Consider the following 24,232-nt stretch of genomic DNA (forward strand, 5'->3'; position numbering starts at 1 on the left):
AAGGATTTTCTTTGTCAAGCTACAGGTTGTGTTATTTCTTGTACCCTGCATGAGAGCTTGATGACTGCTGTAACTGAAAGAGGATTTGTCATTGATTTACATGCATAATTGATCACCCTCAGCACTACAGAAAATTGCCAGGGCAATTCTATTTATCACGCTGATATAAATGGAGTTTGTTTCCATCAACCACCCTGCCAGATGGACAAACTAAACAGCTTATAAAACTGAGAGACATAGACAATGATCTGACATGGAAGATTAGTGCCTTTAGCAGTCCTTCATTTCTGCTTATACCAGAATTCTTACAATGTTATTTAAAAAATGGGTTACATTCTGCCCACTGCTAGGGGATCAGGCAGCCTGAGTGCAACAACACTTACCCCTCCTGTCATAGCTAAAGGGCTGAGTGCAGCTTCCAGGAGTACTGGCATTTGGCAGCTTCCAGGTGAACTATGTCCTGCTCCACAGACAAGTATCTTTCCTAGAACCAGGTCTTGCCTGAAGGACTCTGCTGGCACAGCTGTGCCAGTTAAGCAATTCTGAAGTAAATATACTTTTCATTTATTTCCCAGCTTTTTTTTTTGCCTAATTCTCCCAGAATTAATAAGACTAAATCAGAAAAGCAGAAGTACTGGCACATGTGACTTCCACAGAGTGAGGCAACTCTTGCAAGTTGCTAATCAGCTGATTCACAAGTATCAGCAGCACCAACTCCAGCTACAAGAAAAGTCTGCAGGAAACACACGCTAAACAAGGCAAGTTGATTTCCTTCTTGCCAACCACCAGTGGCATGGAGCATTCTCTAAGAGTGCGTGGTCAAGGAAGCCTCCTGCCTTTCACAAGAATCATCTACTGCAATTCTGTGAAGAATTTTTTGAAGACAGTAAAAGCAAGAGCTCATTCCCCTCTGGGATGGTGTTGAGCACACAGACAAAACTGACACTGCAAGGTGCTTACAATACAGAGAACAAGTACGTCTGTCAAGGAAAAGACAACCTTATTATTTATCAAAAAATTTAGTGCCATAATGCAATACACAGCTAAGAGCTGTTATGGGAAAAGATGTACGATAGTCTGTTGTCCTCCCAAAAGGAATTCAATTCTGAAATAACAAAATTATACTGGAAACTTGCCTGTTGTGCACACACTCTGCATCATTTCCCAACCAACTCTTAACCCATATATTGTAAATACAGAATTCTAGCAATATGTTGGAGTCAGGATACTCTATTTCACGTTAATAAATATTTGAAGTGGTAAGCAGGTTAGATTTGCCTGGATGTTACAGGCTTCAAAACTTGAAACTCAACAGCAGCAGGTAAAGACCCAGGTGCCTTTTTCACTCACTGTAAAAACACACAAATGAAAAACCACAAAACATAATGCTACTTTGAGATGCAATTATTTAACACAGATAGGGCGGCAGCTAAACACATCTGAAGGCTGCACATAACTGTGTTGATTTCCACTTTCCTTTTCCTAAACATGAAAAAGGTGAGTTACTTTGTGAAGATGAAAGTAAAGTTTAAGCTCTCTGCCTTCAATCAACAAAACTGATGATGTAAGGGCATGAACCAAGATCTTTGTTGTATTGTGCTTTCCTTATCAGGTGTCCTGAACTCCTAAAGCACAAGTTATTCCAGATTACCGTTTGACCAGCAATTTTAGCTCTCATTCAGAATCACCATTTTAGACTGCTGCTCCACTGTATAAAAACTGAACTGGTCGTGCTCATGAATCTGTAGTATCAGTTTCTTGATTCAGCATCACCACACAGTAATGGTTTTAATTAGAGAAATACAAATTTCTTTGACTTATAGATACATGAAATATTACCTTTAAATCTGTTTCATATACTGGAATGGGGATAGTTTTCAGTCCCCAGATGGCCACTTCTTTCAGCTTAGCTAGCAACCTTACTGCAGTGACAGTGGCAACATCCACATTAGAAGCATTCTGAAAAATTATTACAAGGACTTTGGTGCAGGTTCACATATCCCACATTTGAATTTATCCACTCACAAGATCCACATCTAGACAGCCTTCTTGTCTTTAGCAGACCTTCTACTGCTAGATGAGAAATGCCTACCTCTGTGTATGTTTCTGTGTGCCCAAATACATGCATATACACAGAACCCATAGATCCAACACAGGATTTGCATCATCTTGTCACCCAGTAACGATGACAAAGGAAGAGATTACAATTCTATCATTAAAATACAGTTCAAACACCATGTCTGTTACTATCATATATCCTTTTATATATATATATATAGTCACACTTTCTGTAGGAAAGAAGTTTCATACATGAAATATTGACAACCTTGTAAGGTATTAAATACATATTTATTCAATATTTTATTAAGATTATTAAAAAAAATAATCTTAGGTATTCTTTATTTTCACAAGGTGTATGCAATTATGATGAGTAACCTACACTTAAGCTCTAAACAGCCTAATCCAAACCCCACCAACTTCAATGGGCTTTAGATCAAGCATGTGAGAGCACTGTAACAAACACTGTTTCAGGAGGTAATTCCCATGCAACATCAAACTATGACAAGACACAAGAGGCTAAAAATGGCTCATCATAATTTATTTTATGTTAAAATGTACAGCTTGGGGGGGGGTGTAGTTTTTTGCAGTTTTTATTTTTGTTGCTTGGGTGGGTCTTCTGTGGGTATTTTTTTAAGTGACTGACTAAAAAGATAACAGATAAATACAAGAGTGTCACTGGGTCCTATTTTTACATGTATCAAGCCTCTTCTGTTCGGCCCTTACAGTCACTCTGTACAGGTACAAAGGCTACAAAAAAGGAAGCAATATAAACAGACACAAATAACTTTTGCCTTTTTACATGCGATCTGTAAGCTTAGTTTGAGCTATTCACACGCTACTGCTCTATTTTTTCCCTTAAAAAATAACTCCAATATTTTATAAAGATAGAAAAATCTACAGATGGAATGAAAATGTAAAGTTAGAGGCATTTCCATAAAATAGCAACTTTACACCAAATTCACTACTTTTTTTTTTTAAATCCTGCCAAGTATTTGGACATATACGAAAATGTTTCAAAACTTGACAAATAAACACTGAGATGTTTCAATCAACAAAAAAACGTAACTTTTTATAAAACAGAAAGCTGCCTTTTTTCCTACCCAGCCCCAAAGAAACTGGTCACAAAAATGGAAAAGAGTCTCAACTTTACACTAAACATACAGCAATAAAATCCTTTGAACTAACCAAAATGTGAATAGCTTTTGCAGCTTTTTTTTATTATTTTTACAAGTTTTATAATTAACAAAAATATAGTTCTGGTTTTTTTACCCCTCAAACTAGGGTAACCTAATCAAGGCAAAAAAATTAAGAAATGGCTTACTGTTAAGCACAACACTTGTACAGTACTACAAAATGCACTGTCACTAACAAAGACATTAGCGGCATGCAGAAGTGTCACCTTCAGAAACAAAATAATACAATAAAAGAACTGCTAAAAGGCATTTACATGTGGGGAAAGGAGAGAGAAAAAGCTCATGATCCAGTACTGTCTGATAGTTTTGGAGTCTATTTATCCACATTTTTAATGGGAGCAGGCACATAAAATGGCTCTGAACCATCAGCTGCTGTGTAATTGCAGTTCATAGAAAGAGTTCTTCCTTTCCAGAGAACTTCAAGCTCAATGAAATAAACAAAAAATGGAAAACCACCTAATTCCCCCCAAAGAGAAGTTAAATCTCACAATGTTAAAAAAATAAACAAAAAACCCCAAACAGAACAAAACAAAGAAAATAAAAATGAAGAAAAAAACCAACAAAGCAAGAAATAAAGAAAAACTTGTATAAGGCTTTCTGCTGCATACAGCTTTTAAATGGTGCCAACAAATGTTTTTGCATTCACACCAATTGCTGGTTTTGAAATCGTACTCTCCAAAGGTATTTGTGCAGATCAATCCCATACGCCAGTTTGGTAGTGTGTCTCTCCCACGGGCCTACCTTCTCATGTAGGATCCATTGAGAGACTGTTTGGACATGCCTGTGTTCATGTAGCCGTGGTGGCCCGGAGGAGTGTACATCATGTTACTGTGGGGTGCTGTCTGCATTGGCTGCTGTGCATATGGCTGAGTTCCCATCATTCCCATCTGCATCTGCATAGGGTACTGGGGGGTTTGATTCATATACCCATGATTACTGTGATAGCCACTATTCATCATTGGCTGGGACATACTGTAACCATTCATAGCATTAAGGGTATTCATATTCATGTTCACTGAATTGACATTATAAGCAGGGGCTGGCATCAAATTTACACTCATGTTCATGCCACGCTGCATTGTTAAGGTCCGTGCAGGCCCTTGCATGGCCACAGTCTGTGAAGCTCGCCCATAAATTTGTGGCTGATGGGCTGCAGCAGCAGGTGGCAGAGGCGTGGATTTGGTTCTTACAGAGACGTGACCTTTGCTGGCCATCTGAGTCTGCAGTCTTTGGGTGTGGGATATTCCAATATTCGATGAAGTCATATTACGCTGCAAAAGGGGAGGCGGCAAATTCATGGGAGGAGGAGTAAGGTTGGGGGGAGGGGTCATGGTAGCCTGTGCTTGGGGTCCTCCAGGAACAGCATGTGGAGACTGAGAAAGCTGAACAAGCCCTGTGTTACTTAAGGGGGCAGACAAAGAGGCACTGTTTGCATAGGAAGTTACAGCAGCTGAATGGCTGTAAGGCAAAGAATGATCCATAAGCGTATTAGTTAACTGCTGCAGTTTAGCAAGGCTGAAGGTGGCAGATGGCTGTGAGTAATGCCCTGCTCCGAATTCACTCTGCCCCATTCTTTCATATAACCCAATGTTGGCATTGCTAGTCTCAGGGATTTCAGTCAACTGCATAGGTGGTGTGAAATTAGCAGCCATGCTGCACTGGGATAACTGTTGGTTGCTGCTTGGAGGCCTTTCAACAACACAACCTTGGGGAGATTTTACATTACAAGTGGGAGGAGAATTGATGTTTGCTTGTTGCATCATACTGCAGCTTCCATTAATGTTAGACATCTGCTGGGTCACTGCACAGCTACTCTGTGTTAGGTTACTAGATGTAAGGCTGCTGTAGGAGCAACTGTTTTGAGAAGAGTTGTTTCCACAGATACTACTACCCATTGTAGAATCGTAACTGCTTGGGTTTTCATAGTTTTCTGTTGTGCTCTCAATACTTCCTAAGTCACTAAACCCACTATCCACAACTTGCTGCGAATGATCAGAAACTGAGGGAACATCCATCATTGGGCTGGTCTCCATGTTCTGGAGAGACGGCACAGAAATGGCACTTTGATCTGGGCTGATCTGAGCATAGCTGTTCTCTAAAGGAGCAACATTTGGACTATTAACAGAACGAACTGACTGGCTGGGATGAGAGTGCACAGATGAAACTGGGCTGCTGTGGTCAGACTGCTGACAGTCATCCAGTGTGGTCATTTGGGGACTTTGGTCATTGTGGGCATAGTTCTGCAAACTTCTACAGGCCTCTTGAGTCTCTGCACAGTCCTGAAATGTATCTTCGTGTTCACTTGTTTCTTGGGTTAGAGACTGTACTGCCTGAACTGTCTCTGAGTCAATCTCCATGGTCTCAGTATTCTCTCCCTTGAAATCGGAATGTAATTCTTCACCAGCTTTTTGGTCCTGGTTGTTGTCTGCATGATCATCATCAGATTCAGGCACTGGGTCTGAATCCGTAGCAAGTTCCTTCTGGTCACTTTCACATTCATCACCTGCAAGGTCAACACCACAATTCATTAACTCCTCCTGATTTGAATTACCAGTTTGAACATTTACGTCTAAAAAAGGTTGCTGAGTTTCCAGCATTTCCTTGAAAGCTTCACCAGGTAATTCCTCTTTCTCCACTTCTGTTGAACCCATGTGACTATCATCTTCATCATCTGCATCATGATCCTCATTGTGAGAAGGTTCTTCATCCTCCTCCTCCTCTTCCTCCTGATCATCCAAATGCATGGACTCCTCTTTCTGCACAAAAACTTCTGTTTTGTCTTTTTCTTGATCTTTTGAATTGATTCCATCTTCCTCTATGCTCCTTTCTTCTTCCCCAGCTTTCATAGTATCATTTTCTTGTTTTTCAAAGGGTTCACTGGGTGGATGCAGAGGTTCAGGTTCTACTTCTTTCACCTCATCATCTGGTGGTGCTAATGCTTCAATAGGTTCTTTAATAGCTTCCTCCATAACAGCAGGAACTGAACAGGGCTTGTCTTCAGCTACTTCCTTCTGTTCTTCCACCAGCACCTGATAGTCAGGCTCCATGGGAGTCTCAGGTGGAGTGTATAAATTAAGCTTAAAGCCAGGTTTTCTTTCTTTGCCTTGCCTCCATTTAGATGGACCACGTTTAACTCCTTTGGGCCAACCCTGCTTACTCTGTAAAGGTTCAAGATTGTCTTTAGTGCTTTCTTCCAACACAGCTACATCCTCTGTATTATCTTTGGGAGGTAACAGAGACAAAAAAAAAAAAAAAAAAAAAAAAAAAAAGTCTTAGCTTGCAGACTAATCAATATTTTCCAATACAAACCTGAAAATAATTTATAAACTCAATGTACTAAGAAAGTACAAAACCAAAGTCATAAACAGGTCTCAAAACACAGTAGAACAATGTAGTATCTACTGCTCAAACATGCTACACAGATATGTAATGCTTTGGTGGCCTTTCAACAGACATACAATTTATCAGAACCACCATTTATACATAAAAGAATCCCAGAGATTTAAATGACAAGACATGTAAACTAAAGCAAATACTGTCTAAATATTTGATTTTCCACCTTTGGTTTTAGACTAGATGTATGCCTTCTCTTTATATAGACATTTATCTAACACACATTCATCTTTTTTGACAGTAATGCCATGAAAGTCTGGAATTTCCTCTTTGACCATTGTGGAGGACAAGCCATAGCAAATATATAATCATGCTTTAATATCAATACTGAAAAAAAGTGGTTCATTCTAGTACTTTCTCATGGGCAACATATCCTGACATGGCTCACAAGAGATGATAGAAGGCAAAAGATAATTAAAATTACACAGAGTGCATCAGAACACTAATCCATTGACTATAAAAAAGGACCCAAACACATTCATCTCTTTCCTTTCTCCCCAGATACCACTACATACACTCCAGAAAAAAGGAGAGTTATCAAGATATAACATGCTGCTCTTGGGAGTGTAATGGCTTCAGTAATACTCCTATATTGTGATGTCGTGCTCCATGGACAAATACAAAACATCAGTCTAGTTAAAACAGTGCAAACCTGACTGCTGGGACATAGCTGGAACTTGCTACTATTAGTTTAAATAATATTGTGGTAGTATTCTAATCTACCACATCACACAAGAGCTGTCTGAAATAGAAATCAGCCCATGATCCCTCAACTGAGGATCGCAAGAATGAGCCTTCCCATGCAATTACAAAAATACTGAAGTAGTACCTACTGTCTTCTTAGAGAAAATACACAGACCTGAGAGTCCAGTCATTAATTCCAGAATTAAAACTCATAAGCATAATTTGAGGGCCAGGAGGTCAAGGGAAGAGTGCACATTCAGAATAGCTCATTAGTAGTTTCACTATCCATCCATTAACTTTTCTCAGTTACCTTTGAATTCAAACTAGAAAAGCAGCTTTGAAAGGACAAAATTAAAACTGTCTCTTTCAGGGTAAAAAAAACCAGGATCCTGGTGCTGAGGATATATTATGCCACAGAAGCACCAAAAATTTCATTGAATTACCAACAATACTGAACAGAAAGAGATTTGTGTAAATCAAATCTTACTTTTTGCTTGTATCCTTTACCACTGATACAAAAACTATACTGGACAATATTCCAGTGATACCCCTTGCAAATGCCCTGCTGTAGGGACATAGAAGTTGTTTTTGACAATATGACAAGAACTTCAATGCCTGAGACCGGAAAAGATTTGTTACCTGAACACGAAAAGCAAATTATAACATTATAATAACAGCTAACTACATTTCATTAAAAATTTCCAGATTTATGACAAAAATTAACACTTCTTTTGAAGGCAACCCAACAAAATTACTTTTGTAAAGATATAGGAACATTTTAAATGTACCTGTACAATTTTCATCACTCCGGTAACAATGAATATCTTTCTCCTCCTTGTTCTGCTCTTCCTCCTGTTTCTGCTGCCCAGGCTGATACTCAAAAGCTTTTCGAATCACAGGCTTCAAGTCATCATCTTCTCCATCCATCTCACAGGTGGGTTCCAGCTGTGGCATGGGACGCTCTTCATCTGAGTTATCAAATGGCTCATTCAACACCTCTGTTGTTTCAGAAATTGTCTCCGTTGTAACACTGCTATTTATCCTCCTGCGTTTACGGCCCCTTTTCTTTTTCAGTATGAAAGGTCTCTGAAAAATAATTTCACAAATCAAACTCTTCCTACATTCCCATTAATTAACTGATCCTGGACATAATTTTTTGTAGAATGAATTTACAATAATCTATTTATTCATTCAAAAAAACATCTTATGTGGCATCAAATTCAAATGTAGACAGAATCTAAAAGTAAAATGTCTAAAGAGTTTAAATAGGTATGTATACATGTATACAAATCCATCTCTATGTTAAAATGAAGAATTTTCTTTATATTGTAGTGTCTTTTACCTTCTTCTGTCAAATAATATTCATAGTACTATTACCTAAATTGTACTCTGTACATTGTACCATTGTACATTTTTCTTCTGCAAATTTACAATTCCCCAACAAGCTTCACAATTGTCAAAGCTTATTCTTCTACATTTCGGGTTTCTGCTAATTTTAGAAATAAGTACGTACACAGAAAAACAGGTAACATTGAAGAAATGCACTTCAAGAATCCTACAGTTGGCTGCTATAAAAAAATTTGTTCAAGATTTTGTTTTTCTATTATTATACATTCTCGGAGATTTATGGTTACTTTAAAGGAAGCTCACTTAAGAGCATAACCAAAGAGACAACCCAATTTCCTAATCCTCAACAGAGACATCTAAATACATGGGCTAAGGTGAGTGCTTTAAAGTTTTGGGATTCTTAAGTTTATTAATTTAAGCAACTCAAAGAGTTGATTTTTCAAAGAAACTAAGAATTATGCAAACATGGCAGTAACCATAGAATTTAACATTTCAATTAGAAGAATATGGGTAGAAACACCTCTTTTGTTTTAACAACATTTCTTTTGAAAAACAGTACTCCCCTTTTAGGAGTTCCTATATTAAAAAAAACCCAAAACATTAAAAGACAAACTCCATAAGCTGGACTCCATCTTAATACAAAAAAAAGGAAGAACCATTAAGATACTGAACCAATACCAATGCCAAACAGCAGAGGGCAATCTCTAGTTTAAAAATTAACAGAAAATTCTGATTTCCTTATGTCACTAGTATTTCATAGTTCTGTGAAAAATCCAAAAGACAAAAAATTGGATGGAGTGCAGAGAAAAGAAGAGAGGAGTGTTAAGTGTCCAAATAACACATAAAAGCCTAAAACAGTCTGATAAACGTTTCCTAGGTTGTTATTTTGATGATAACTATTTGATTGAAATCAGAGACAAATGACTTTGAACCAAGGCATTGAAGTAACCCACCTTTCTTTTTATGGCCAGGGACTGGGGCTTTGTCAGCCGGGGAGGTGAACTCTGTTGATTCTCATCCCCACCATCCTCCTCACTGCTTTCTTTAGATTGTTCTGTGGATTGCCCTCGGTCCCCCACCACTGCCACACTTTCTGAAGATCGCAAATATTTATTTTTAGATTGTACTTTTGCAGGTGATTGCCTACTATTAGTTCTTGTGGAGAATATTTCTTGCTCTTCCTTTTCCCAGCAGCTAGCTTGTTCCATAAGACGCTCAGCCTGAAGGGTTGAGGTTAAAAAAACAGGTCACTGAAACAGCATTTACTTACCAATATCCTTTACGTTCAGCTAAATAGTTAAAATAAGTCAACTCTGATTAGCACTGCTGGCTAACCTAGCAACAACATTTCAGCTGAATCATCTAGTTGCTCCTTTACAACAGTTAACAGATAACAAACCAAAGAAGATTGCATTTCATGGGATATTTAGCACTATTAATGATGCAGCGAATTGATTTAAGTCCTTTAGCACTACATTACATGCCCACTGACTGGATCACTTTGAGCAAGTTGAGAACACAAAGAATCGATTGACAGTGTAGCCCCTGAGCTCTGCACCAAATGTGATCTGATTACATGCTCTTTGACTACCTCAAGAGTGATAAATACAGCTCCACAGACAAGTGATTCACTTTTAAGTTTTCATATGCATCCCCCCAAAGTTACCATGTGTTGCTGCACAGCTTCCAAAAATTCTGCATTACAATAGCAGTATGTAGCGGTCAAAGCTAAATCTGCTCTATTTAAGACAGTCTACATTGAATATTCAGAGTTATGAAAGCCAAAGGAAGAGAAATTCAGAAGATATCTCTGATATTACCTCCTTTTCTGCTTCCCTCTCTTCTTCAGAAACTGCAGCATTAGAAACTAACAAAGGAGTCCATCTCAAGCTTTCGGGATCTACTTCATTGATACGTGGATTTGCTTTCAGCTTCTCCATATGACTTGAAATCAGCTTTTCCCTTCTAATAATTACAAATCTACAATCAAATAAATAGTAATTTAATTTAGAAAGTGATCACCTAGAACAGCCTTTCTATAAGTGTCATCTTTTTGCAAAACAACCTGTGAAAAAAGATGGGTAAATGAAAGGATCCATCAAACTAAAAATACCAGCTGACACACAGTGATAACATCCTTACACTACTGACTGTTTACTGAGAGGAAGTGAGGAAACAACAGCTCATGAAGTGAAAGCTCAATATTAACAATCACTAGGGCAACGGAGAGGAAAGTAAAGGTTTTATAGTTGACTACTCTAAACCTAATTCGAGAGGTTTCATGTTGGCACTTGAAGCACTGACAGAACAATTTCTGATTTTAATATTACATATAAACATACATAGAAAACACCATGGATCATCAAGTCAAGAGTGAGAAAGTCAATGTTACAGCTGAAGATGTAAGTTAACAGGACAAGAAAGTAAGTCAGAAGCACAGGTTTTCTAACAAAGTATACGACTGTACTTTAGTCCTGTGGTAATGAAGTACTAAATGACTTTTCAATTACCAAGAAGTGGTATATCAAAAGTAGGTAAAGACTAATAAAATAGCACAGTATGCTAATATATTAGCACATATCCTATCAAACTCCCCTGTTACAAAGAACTATACAATTCTAAATAACAAGGATTAGCAAGAATTTTAAGAACTGTGAAAATGAGATTGGTGAAGAAACAACATCCTCTCAGTGAAATACAAAGTTTAAAAAAAAAGAAATCAAGTCCAGAATAATTTTCCCAAAATTGTGACAAACTTCTATTTGACTGTATGTTAGAAAAATTTCCCTTAAAATACATTTGTCCTCAGTTTGTCCATAGCCAAGTACTCCAGAAAGGGTTTGAGGCAATTCCAGCACTCCTCGTACTACTCTCATACACCATCTTGTAAACCAATCTCCTTTTTGAAGTCTTGCATTCTTACTGGTTCAAAAATTACTAGTTTTGAATACTAGTGCCGGGACAAATAAAAATTACTGAGGCTGAACTTTTTCTGATTTTAATTTTCTTTTTTTGGCAAGCCAGTGTTTGTAAGGCAGCTTTGCTTAATTATAAAGTTTCTATGATTGGCATATACAGAAAGAATTAAGATCATCTTCAGAAACATAAATACTCTTGAAAGCAATTTAAGACATTTTATGGAAAGAAACAGACCAAACAAGAACAGCAACTCAGTAAAGTTCTAAAATACTCATCAAGAACATGAAGAAAGAAGATATTCACACAACAGAAACTCACCTTCTCATCAATGCACTGACTTTCAACATTGATCATAACACTAAAAAGAAACTTGTATTACCAGTACCTTGAGCAGGAGCACTTCATGTAGAGTTGATCTGATCCCATGGTTTACATGAATTCAGCAATGATTGAAAGAGGAGGTGTGGAAAGAGACACTGCCACCCACAAACACAAATTTTTCTCTCGCTGGTATTCAAAGCAAAATATTTGCACAGCAAGAGCTGGGAACACTTAGGGAAGATTATACTGAATGAAACAAAACTCTTAACAGAAAATGTGTTGAGCTGGCCACATATTTCTAATAACCATTAATATGAAAAGAGCATCCAAAAAATCCCCAGGAAGAAAAGCTCTTTATGTAAGACCCATCCATACTGACTTCTACAGTAAGATGGTTATCACTCACTTTACACATACATTTTTCACATCAACTGTTTTGTAAGTAGAGAATGTTTTGTCTCAGAAATTTAAAAATATTTTTTACAAGATTCACTAACCTATCTTCTCTTTTATCTATCATGCTATGTTGCTGCAGGGTTGTGGCAATATCATGAGGACACATTCCAGTAGCTCGGCTCATTCCTTTGATACTGATTTGCTTTTCATGGTGGCAGTTCAGGTATTCCAATATGACACTTTTCCAATAAGCCAAGTATGAGAGGCGACCCAGATCAGACAATGGCTTTTCAGGGGATCCTGCTTGACCCTCTCTTCTAGAAAGCAAATAACCTAGAATAAAAATAAACAGGATACCTTATAACAAAAGCAAGGAATTTTAATTAGCCTGTAAGAAAGTTAGAATTAATGCAAAAGATCATCAGCATGACTGATTGAACTACTGCAATGTCTTGCAATTAAAGAAATCCTCTCTATAAAAGAGATAAGTTTTCATCATTACAGTGACACAGAAAAAGATCAAATTCTTGTGAGTGACTCAGACTTTATGTTATGAGAATCAGGCATTAACCAAAAACTTTTCTAATTGTAAAGCAAGGATAAGAAGAAAAAGCAACATGTTTGGGAGCAGGTCCCATCATACATGTTCTCCTTCAGAACTACAACTTTCTGGGCTTTTGAGGAACTTTTACACCCAAGTTACATCAGTGAAGCCAAGAGCTTTCAGAAGAATCTCAAGAGAAAGTATTATGGGTAATATCAGTTAAGTAATTTTTCTTCAAGAAGCCCCAAGTGGCATAAGTTTTTGATTAAACAGCTAGAAGTTGTATTTTGGAGGTAACATTATTCACAAGATGAATTACGCAGAGAATTAGTTAAGAGAAATAATTAAAAAATAATCTCCCTTAATTCACATTTAAGAACATTCACGTAATTCTTGCTTGTGGTCTTCCAGACAGGAACTGATCCACTATTACACAATATACCACCTTCATTTTATAGTCTATGTATGCTGTAAGTCCCTTTTAACTCTTCAGCTTTAAGAGGATTTTACACTTTAGAATAGAACACACCTGCTTGGAGATACCAGATGATGCCACCTGTAAAACTTATTCAGTATGGAGAAAAAAAATAAAATAACACAATTAATAACAGGTATCCTTTCACAGTAGTTCATCCCTCCATGATACCTATTCAGTATTGTGCCTTTCCAAAAACTGCCAACACACAGGCCTTAAGTAACTAGGCTTACAAAATGCTTCCTCTGCCATAAGCACAGACATTATGTTTATGGAACTACATTACTCAAAGTCATTTGGAATCCACCAAAATACACTGTTCTTGTGCCTTCCAATACTCTTAAAATACTTTTTTCCCCCTCAAATTTTTCACTTCTATTTTTCAAACACTGATGTAAAACATATCTAGTAGTTATGTCATGTTTGTTAAACAAATCCTACTAGCCTCTTCACCAAGTTTCTCCTAATCAAATTAGCTATAAATTAAAAGCATATCATTAACATCCAGGTTTAAGAGAAGCAGTGTCTCTTTCCTTATTTTGCTGTAAGGTCTACCATACACAAACCACACACAGAGGTATTTTTCTTGAATAAAAACATGAAATACACATACAAATGTATGTCTATCTACTCTGCCTGAAACATTGGTCTTCCCTTTCTTGGACACAGTATCAAAGGTCCACAACAGACTTCAGAAAAACCATACACAGATATGCATTGTAGTCCAATATCCAGTTTGCCTAAAGAAATTTACAAAGAAAAGCAGACATCCTACCATTTCAAGTGATCACAACAGAGATACTGAAATAAGTAGTGTGCCTTTCCTATCTATTAGCATGATATGTGATAAAATGCCAGAGCTTCAGGAACACCACCCCACATCTTCCTGCTTCTACAGAGCTCCATGAAGCCTGCCTACATCTGCATGGTATCACCGAAATTCAGCAAGTAAATTTATTTTGTTTTACAGAAGAAACACTACCACAAAAATCAAGGAAATGAAAGTATTTTAGCATTGAAATTGTGGCATGTTAAACTTTTTTATAACTAGATGATACATTTTAGTACGTCTTGGTACTACATGCAACTACTGTTGACAGGAAACGTCAAATTCCACATTCAACACCACAGTGCATCCTGAATAGCTTGAAGGTAAAGAATTGTTGCTTTAATTCCAACTGCAGAAAAGCACTCCTACAGCATATAGACTATTCTGCCTAATTTTACACAAAGCTTCACTCATATCAAGAAAGAATTCTGGATCACCTTGTGTGCAACACACAAACCCAAGTTTTATACTAAAATGTCACTGCCCATAAAAAAATTGCAAAACTGAGGTAGGTAGCAGAAGTAGTGATAGAAGCCTCAACAAAGGAAAAGAGAGGGAGAATAACCTAGATTTTAAAAATAAATCCATGAGGAGAACTTACAGTTGTTTCAAGTAACTTTACAGTTTACCCCACCAACTTCACATTCAGAGAAGTCTTGGGCACTAATAGAAAGTGTTTGTAGGGTGTTTGTAAGACTTAAGTTTCATTCTTGCATTTCACTACACTTTAAAGTTACTTTGACAAAAATTCTTCCTCTACTTTAATTTTCCTCATAGATAAGGGAGCTGCACCTATAGTTTCTTGGTAAACATATTATGAAGCTGAATAAAAAACACTGTCCAAACAAGAGTTTGGAATTGTTACTTAGGCAACCACAAGTACCTTTAGAGTTTTACGAAACTGGCTCACTGTACCTTTCCTGTGTCTGGGGATTTAGAGACTAGTTCTTGGTCATTATTTTCACTCTACATTAAAGCACTGAAACATTACCTGCATGGCAATAACAACTGACAGCATTCCACCCCTACCTCTCTAAAATATAACCTATGCTTTTCCAAAATACTCACATTATAGAGGATCAAAAATATAAATCAGAGGTAACAGTCTTGGTTACATGTAGCAAGCACTGAATGGAAAGCCTCTCTTAACAGATTCTGTGATTTGAATAACACCTATTAGATTAAACTTACCAAAGAGGTACCAAGTAACTGATCTTAAGTGCAGGTAAATAAAAACACTGATCTTGGTAGCTCATGTATCTATCCTGAAGCATCGGAGATGAGCACAATATGCCCTGTTAAACAGAGACCTGCAGCCTCACTGTGTCTGCCTAACCTTAATAATTGATAGCCTCTAAGTGGCAACCTGAAAGAACTTTCCCAAAGTATAATCCTTGATATCAGATTATGAGCAATAGCAACACTCACAGGACAAAATAGAACTCCTCACCACCCAGCCTCGAGAATAAACAAGCCAGACTGTACGCTACACAAAAAACTAAAACCACAACAAAATATTAGATCTAATCAAGAACAAAGAGTCATCTATCTTCTGGGCATATGAGTGATAGCATCACAAAATTCAACAGCCAAAATATCATTAATGATTTTTATTTCTTGCCTTATCTCTATCCTTCACAGCAAAGCAAATGTGACCTACAGCCTTTGATTTCTGTCATGCAAACTTTCCCAGAATCACCAGGGTTTCATCTTATCCAAGATTTGAAACAATTAGAAGAAATGAAATCTGAGAAAGTAAAAGATGGTATAATATACATCAATTTTATGCCCCCAACACAAATTTAGGAGATGATTAGGCATTAAAATATACATTTAAACAAACTGACTTGTAATTATCTAGTAATTTCAATCTATAGCATTCCTAGTAATGCTCCTGAAATAGCTACAGAATCCACAACACACTTATGTGAAAACAGTAACTTTAATGCATCTGTGCCAGTCTCCAGAAACTTTCAGTTAGTTAACTACTGATTTTTTTTGATGCTTGGTTCTGTATCTTCAAACAAGTTAAGTAGCATGAGATCAGAGGTCCAGGCTTGATAGCAGGACAGTGGCCAACAGAGACAACCAAGGGACAAAATGAAACTGGCAACCACCACCTGAAACACATGCAAACAGAATTAGTATGGCTTCATAAAAACAACTAGAACCAACCAGATGAGTTTCATGTCCACATTTTTGGACATTTTTTTAAGAGCTTGGTAACATTTGTTAACTATCACTCCCTTCTGCAAGCAGGGCAGGGCATCCTCCTCCTCCATTCACTGCATTTACTTCTGTGTTTACTAGGAGAAATTTATTGTCATGTCTGCTGTGAGGTGACCAGACTTATATCTCACCAGCTCTCTTCTGAAAATCAAGATCAGATCGGCCTCCTTTCACTCCTGTGGCATGAAAGCAGTTTTGTGCATACTTCAAGTTACAAACTGCCAAGAGCAGCTATTTCTTTAAGTCTCGTATCTCCAAATTCTTTCCCTACCACACACACTTCTAAACATCACTACCCCGGCGTTATAATATTAAAGACAAACCGAAATTTTCAGCTTCCTTGAGTGCAATTAACACTGGCCACAATAATTTTGAAGCCATTAGGAGTTCAGTTAGCTAAGGAATTCATCCTGATGCAAGCAAACCAAAAAACCCAAGTTGTGAACTGGATATAGCTGTTTGAATTACACTTGTTTGTGTTCACACAAGACAGCATGGTCACACTGTGGCTCAGTTACAGCAACAGCCAAGCCATGGTATGCATATTGCATGGGATTCAATGAAGACTTTGTGGTTTCCTATTCACCTGACAAGCTAGGGAACTCAGCTAATATGAAAGTTTGAACAGGCATTTTTGATGTAATTATATTTACTATTTCTACTTTAAAACCACGTCGAATAGTACTTGAAGTGCTGTATTTTATTATTAAATACAAGGATTACTTTGTTTGGCTTAAGAGCAAACAACAGTCAGTCAGTCAGTTAGCATCCACACTTTGGAAAACAAATAACTGTAGCTGAGAAGCTTCTAAGAAGGAGAAATGGAGGGTTATAGTTGGCTTGTAAGTGTATCACTCATCCTTTTATGAAGTCATCACGTTTCTTGCCTTCTCCAGTGGGCGATACAGTTGTACATTTTACTGAAAATTCCACATAGCCAGAATATAATCCATCCAGAGCATCCTGAGGCAGCTTCAACACAATATTCTCCAGAAGATGCCACTAGCTAAAACTTTAGTACAATTTCCTGTGTTCTGTTAATCATGTGCTCCCTTAAGGGAGTATCTGACATAGCAACCTTACCACAAACAACAGTGACATATGCCATGGACACTGTGCTGATCTGACACAGTTCCTCCATTCCTTGAACTTCACTGCTCACAGACAGGCAGGTTCTTTGAGAACAGAGCCACAAAGAGAGGCACTTCACTCTTTTGAGAGCGTCATGTAAGATGTTCAAGTATTGTTTTGAAACATCAGTACATTGCAATGCAATGCAGTGCACTGTCTTCAGCAGAAACAGAATCAGCAAAAATGTACCTGAATGGAAAACAGAGTACTGAACCTCATTCTGTCCCTGGACAAGTACTTAGAAATTGCAGTTCCTTTCTTCTATGCTACTAACAACAAATCCATGTATTTGCCTTTCACTTATGAAGGCTAAAAACCAAAACAGTCTTCAAAGTGGACCCCAAGGGTAAGGATTAATGAGTCCTACTTTTTAGCTAGAACAGAATTTTTTTGTCTGCTACAAAAACTCTGGAAATAACAGTTTACACTGAAAAATTGAAAAGTATTTTATCTAAGAGTCTGTGATCAAGGAAATAGTTTTATGTGTCTTACGCATCAATCATATCATGCACTGGAGACAAACATAGTTCTGGAAGTCATGTTCAATATCACTTACTAGGAAATCAATCATATCAATCTCTGAATAAGAAAGTTACAAATACTAGTAAAGAAAGTCTGTTATATTCTTGTAATTGAGACAGAGCTCACTTTAAAAAAGAAACAGCAAAAATACAGGTATCCTTAAAGTGTAACGTGTCCTACCAGAGTATTCCAGCCCTTATCTTGAATTAGCCTAGTTGTTCTAAAGAACAGATTTTTTTCACTCAAATTTTGTAATTCAAACTTGTATCCTCACTTTTCTTAAAGTACTTACAGATTAGATTGGCTTTTACCTTTAAGAAAAGCTGCAACCAAATAGTTTTTCTTTCAAAAACAGAATCACACCGATGATAGTTTAATGCAGGATAAGGAGCTTTGCTTCACTGGGAAAACTCATTACAAATAAATGTTTACATCTTGTTTTATACCTCCATATTCACAGAATTATCAATAGACTGAACACAAGTAGGTCTTCAATAGGAGCAACTCTTCCAGGAGAAAAACCATACAGAAAAAGCAATACAGCAAAGGTCCCTGGACCAGAAAAACTCCTGAGTCTTACAGGAGTAACCCTGCCGGTGGCTATTAACCTACTACTAGCCTTTGAACCAGAGAGGACTCAGTCTTAAAAGCACAAGAAGAAGTTGTCTTGATGAAACCCTGCTAAACATAATGAAGATTTCCTTTCTGCTATCATCTTCCTTGTGTTCTAGTAAAACTACATAAGCATCATTGTGGCAACTTAAAAGAGAAAAAATTCTATTTTTCTGTATTGGGAATCTTTACTTCATTTATATGAAAGAAATTAAGTCTCCACCTCTTAAAGTACAAAGGATCAAAATTTAAGAGAAGCATCATTGCAAATCCCTTTATTACTTATGTATTAAAATACCCATAAAACAGAGACTGTATTATCATATCTGAATAATCTCCCAATCATTTTTAAACCCAGAAAATCAGACTGTATGCTTGTTATACCTAATGACAGAGAATCAGGGTGAGGAATACACCACACGAAGAAGCAAATTCAAATCTGTTAATCTGGTCTTCAACATGGAGTCTCTTTTACCACTGTAATTTGTCTCACAGCAAAACAAAAAAGCCAATTTAAATGGTTCTAAAGTTGGTTAAGCCTAGCCTGCATAGAAAAGCCATTTTAAAACCAGGTTTCAACTCAAAGAGGAGTGACATAGCTTAGAACAAGCGTCAGGTTGTCAGTCATGAAACAGCTACTGAGCTGCTACAACACACAGCAAACCTTAATAAGGTGAAGTGCCAGCAGCTTTCCTTTTCCTTAGAGATGTCATCAGTATGTGCTGGGATACAGCAGTGAGCTGTAAATGGCTGAACTGAATCAAGGACAATGCAGACAGCAGAGACACAGGGTGCCATTCTAAAGGACAGCCTTGCTCTCCAAACATGCACTAAGGCCACCACAATCAAATTCATCTGAACAGCTACACAGAGCTGCAGTCAATACATAACTCCATTTCATCTTTCTGGACCTGTTCAGCTATATTAACAATGGGAAAACACCACTGATCCTATAAATAGGCTTGAGGAAAGCTGCCAGTGTTAAGTACCACATTATCAAGACCATTTCAAAATGCACCTGTGCAAGACAGTGCCTAAATGACAGCCTGCTGACAGCACTTTACTTCCAAACTTCCTGCAGCTTACTTCCAAAGTTCTCCTATCATGAGGCAATGTAATGCTAACAACCAGTGCACATACGGAAATACCTGTAGGCAGAATTTATACAAATACAAATATAGTATTTGTACTATATATTTATGTGACTTATACCAAGTCATATACTCTAGAACGTTTGTGATACACAACCATTTATTTCACTCATTCATCTTCCTTCAGTTTCTTGAAGATGCACGTAACATTTGTCGTCATTCAGCTACTGAGGATGGTCCCAATTGCTCAGACTTCCCAAAGACAATGGGGAGAGGTGTTGGAGTCACGTCAGCCAGTTCCCTAGGATGAATCTCACCATTTTATTTAAGTAGTCTGTAACACAATCTTCCTCTGGCAAAGATGGCATCTAACTCTGCTGCTTAAATTGTGTCACACCTGAGAACAGGTCCTGCCAAGAAAGCAGAGAGTACCTCAGATCCCTTTGGAGATCCCCACCAAGCCCCTTTTTTGTCACACCAAGCTTATTCCATTCATCAGCAGGCCCATGTTCTGCTTACTCTTCCTTTGGCTGTCTGCATACTTCTAAGAGCTCTCCATATTTTGTTGTCTTCCTCCGCCCTCAGTTTCAACTCCAACTAAGCTTTGGCTTAACACTGAAGCACATGTAAGCAATACCAGTGCCTTTTGTAGGCTTTGGTTTTGCTAAAGTCAAGAACTCTCCCTGTAGCCTAGCAGGCTTACTGTCATGCCTGCTATTGTCATGAACCCTGGACACATAAACACTCTCTATAAAATATTAAGCTAGAAAATTATAAGAAACTTCATTAACAAGTCAGCATATATTCCATTTAGGAAGGATTCATCTTGGAGAGCACTTCCTATGAACTTGTATCCAGACAAAGGCTGGGAAGGGTTCAAGATGTCTGTGCTTTTATATTAATATTCTAGATGGATTTCTGCCCATTTTAAACACTATTTTTCTATCAGATAGTATTATATCTAGCATGAGTATGCCCTATAAACAAATTAGAGCAACAGTAACTGTAATTAAGAATTTGGATCACTTTAGTTATTAATGTCATCATGTTGTTAAGCAGTCAGCAATCAAGTCCACTGATGTGATCTATCTGCCAGTGAAGTTAGACCAAAAACATAACCACTTGGGCAAGAGCTGCTGGAGGGCAACAAAGGGGTAGGAACCGTGTACTGATGCCATGCAAATGGAGTCAAGTAGGAGCAGGTTCATTGGATCAAAAGAACAGTTTTTGGTCTACCGATCTTTCCATAATTTTGGATTGAATGTAGTCTCCACGGCAGAAGTCTTTTAAGAACTACATCTACACTAAATCTGCAAAATACAGTAACACCATGCAACTAAGTAACACTAACATTCTAGACTTCAGTCTGATTTATAAGGGTAACAACGTTTTGCCATGCACTGCTTAACTCAGACCTGTCAATCTCAGGTTCGTATTTACATACGCACATCATCCATACCAACGTTTACATACAATTCCACATGTAGGAAAGAGAACTCAACACCATTGAAGTAACTCCTCTACAGAAAACATAATCAAGGTACTTATGAAAGGCTTCCAGATGACTGGAACTTTCCACACTCGAAAGATGCCAATACACAGCTGAAAACCATGAGCAGACAGGACTGTCACAGTAAAATTCAACTACTAATGGGAGCTGGAAACAGCTTAAAAATCTGCTTTCTCAGAGACCCCTAATCTCAAATCAGAGCTTTGTAGAAGGTCCTATGCAATAGCTTGTGTTCAGAATATAACCCTCACATAATCAGCACTATTTGACTCCTATTTATATTTTGTTAGTATTTGTGTCAGAAGAAAACATACTCTTGAGAATCTACCCAGACCAAAAGAAGCAACCACTGAGCTGTTACCCTTGTATGTTTGGAGTCCTTCTCCATCTCTTTAAAGGCCATCCCCCACAAATTAATTACCAGACTCAGGCAGATAGAATCAAGCATTTTTCCATTAAAGTTTGTTTTGTTTGAAACAAAACCAAGTAAAATAAATCCTTTAGTATGGAAGGGAAGAACTTGTGAGTTTTCATGCAATGTTCTGTATCAAGCCAAAGATCTGAAAGAACAGCAAGTACTAGCAACTGTTTTAATAATACACCAGTATCTAAAGTGAAGATTTATCTCAAACCAACATTTCCAGCTATCCTAAGAGCTAATGTTTTTTGTCATACAAAACATCACATCCTTTGTTTTGATATTTTATGAACAAGTCGAGAAGACAGAGGTTCAAAAGGGTAGATATCTTGATAGAAATATCAAAACAGCTGAGTATTCAGACAGGACAGCTCAATACAGATGGGTCAGCTCAATGGTGCAAGTTCAGAGGTATGACCATGAGTGGAAGGTAGAAATAGGTAAGGTGAAAGTGTGAGCTTATTAAGACTTACAATTCCTAAAACAGTAATTCATGTTACCATTTTTTCCCTAACTATTCTGTGTGCCTCTGAACTGTTCTTATCTATGTCAGTAGGAAGAAGGTCAAAGATAGAGGACCTTAAATAGGTGTTAGTACCCTCTTTGAAAGCACTTTTGAAACAGCTTCAAAGGACCCCAATCCCAAGATCCACACAAACACTATTAAAAAAAAAAAGAGACAGCTGTAACTTGAGATGCTCAGATCAGTGCACAACCTGCTACATTCTCTTTTCTTTGTCAGTAAAGAAAAGCTTTCTTCACTATGAACAGAGTAAGCCAAAGATTCTCTCATTATTGTTACAAGAAATAATGCCAGCTCTCATTCCTCTCCACATCCTCAAGTAAACCTAACATAGGAGGCCCAAAACCTTTAGCTCCTTTATAGAAAGCTTCACAGAAGAGGTTAGGGCTAAACAAATGCCCTTCATGAATAAAAGGAAAGGTAGAGATGACTACATTACAGTCAGACCTACAAAAGGCACCCTTTGAGTGAATTAATTTGCTAACACTTATTTTACCTGTGCCAGTAAACCCCTTGAGTGGAGGTTCTGTGTATGAAGTGCACTACTTATAAGCAGAGTGAAAGCATAAGCAAGAGAAAGAGAGTTGAAGTACCCTTAAAAGCAAGACTTGTATGTGCAGAGGGCATCAGTATTGAATAACAATTGGATGAATAAATTTGTCAGTAGGTTAAGTGGCTTAGAAGATCATTAACAACTCTGTATTGTTCTTGGTTTTATAAGTTTTATAAGTTACTTGAATTTACATTTTAAATCTATTCAATAAATGACATCAAGAAGTAAACTGTTTATACAATGGTAACTGTTGAATGAACTCCCTTCAGGAACTGCCTTTACCTTCTGGTGTTTAATGCTGACAGCACATGAATACTGGGTTGTAAATGTATCTCCTGTGCTCATTAGACATTACCTGCTTGCCTTCTTACAGGCTCTGTGTACTTCTACAAGACCCAACTGACGAGACAAGAAGATGGACCTAGGAGGCTTTGCCTAATATAATGAGTACACTGAATATCCTCAGAATCTTTACATGTCACTGAGGCCAACCAGCACAGACAGATGGCATCCATACCATGAAGCTCTGACTCTCAGCTGGAGTGTTAACCTGGCTGTTAACATAATCCTCCCAGACTCATGGCTCAGGAAGATGGTTATCACACTTGGAAAGTGACAGATGCACTGGACAAAAACTGTATCAGGGATGGCTTTAACAGTTTTAGAGTAGATAAAGTTCCAGAGCTCAAGAGCTTTTCCTATCATTATTTTATTCATATCTACAAAGGACAGCCTAGTAGTAATAAACAACATGAACAAAAGTGAAATGGGGAACTGAATACTGAGAAGCCAAAAGGCTTCTCAGTAATCTAAGAAATCACTGCAAGTACTGAGTTTGCTCAGGTCAGTGGTCACGACAAACATGCTCCATAAGGTACAAAAGATGCAAGCTGTATTTGTCTGATGGGAGCAGCAAAATGTCACTGCTGTTCATTTGCTCTGCTAAAGCATGCTGTATAACAGGGAATTAACCAAATAAGATTTAGAAGAAAAAAACCCAGAGGTGAAGAAGGTTATGATTAAATTTGATGGTAATACCTGGTTAGTCAACATACACAGAAATTGCATAAGAAAGTGCACATTATCTACCAAGCATCGAACACAAAGGTACCTAATACAGCACACTTCAAAAAGCTAAGCCTAAGATAAGAGTCACCTGCTAAATCTCTGCTGTGACTCAAAACAGCAGTAAACAAGGGGAAAATAAAATTTCTTTAAAAGAAGGTAGAACTGACTGATGAAAATGCTGACACTAGAAACAATAGATCTGTTAAGGAAGGCACAAGGTTCTCTCTGTGCCTTGACAACAGCATGACAGATCTTTGCCTTCTACTGCCTGGGCCATGTCCCTGGAGCTCTCACTGCTTAAGACCAAAGCAAGAAAGTAATGGAGTACCTCAGCCTTCTTCATATACTGGATAACCAGGTCCCCCACTGCCTTCCAGACAGGACTCATGTTTTTCCTATTCTTCCTCTTATCA

General features: G+C 37.6%; 1 protein-coding gene across 7 annotated transcripts in view; it reads right to left on the reverse strand.

Moving 5' to 3' along the window:
• Positions 1 to 2,400: 2,400 nt before the first annotated feature.
• KAT6B (lysine acetyltransferase 6B) overlaps positions 2,401 to 24,232 on the reverse strand; it is a 121,979-nt gene continuing 100,147 nt past the window's right edge. For 5 of the 7 annotated variants that reach the window (XM_088059314.1, XM_088059316.1, XM_005520515.3 and 2 more), the window contains 5 exons: positions 12,416 to 12,647; positions 10,499 to 10,658; positions 9,632 to 9,898; positions 8,120 to 8,417; positions 2,401 to 6,474 (listed from right to left, as the gene is read on the reverse strand). In XM_088059314.1, the coding sequence (XP_087915440.1) occupies positions 3,992 to 6,474; positions 8,120 to 8,417; positions 9,632 to 9,898; positions 10,499 to 10,658; positions 12,416 to 12,647 (3,440 nt within the window). In that variant the 3' untranslated portion in view covers positions 2,401 to 3,991. The remainder of the gene's footprint in view (positions 6,475 to 8,119; positions 8,418 to 9,631; positions 9,899 to 10,498; positions 10,659 to 12,415; positions 12,648 to 24,232) is intronic. The other 2 variants (XM_014250286.2, XM_014250285.2) reach the window with 1 other exon arrangement.

This window comes from Pseudopodoces humilis, chromosome 9, assembly GCF_049639895.1.
Source record: "Pseudopodoces humilis isolate 2021_Gansu_Grassland_sample_001 chromosome 9, ASM4963989v1, whole genome shotgun sequence".
NCBI classification, from domain to species: domain Eukaryota; kingdom Metazoa; phylum Chordata; class Aves; order Passeriformes; family Paridae; genus Pseudopodoces; species Pseudopodoces humilis.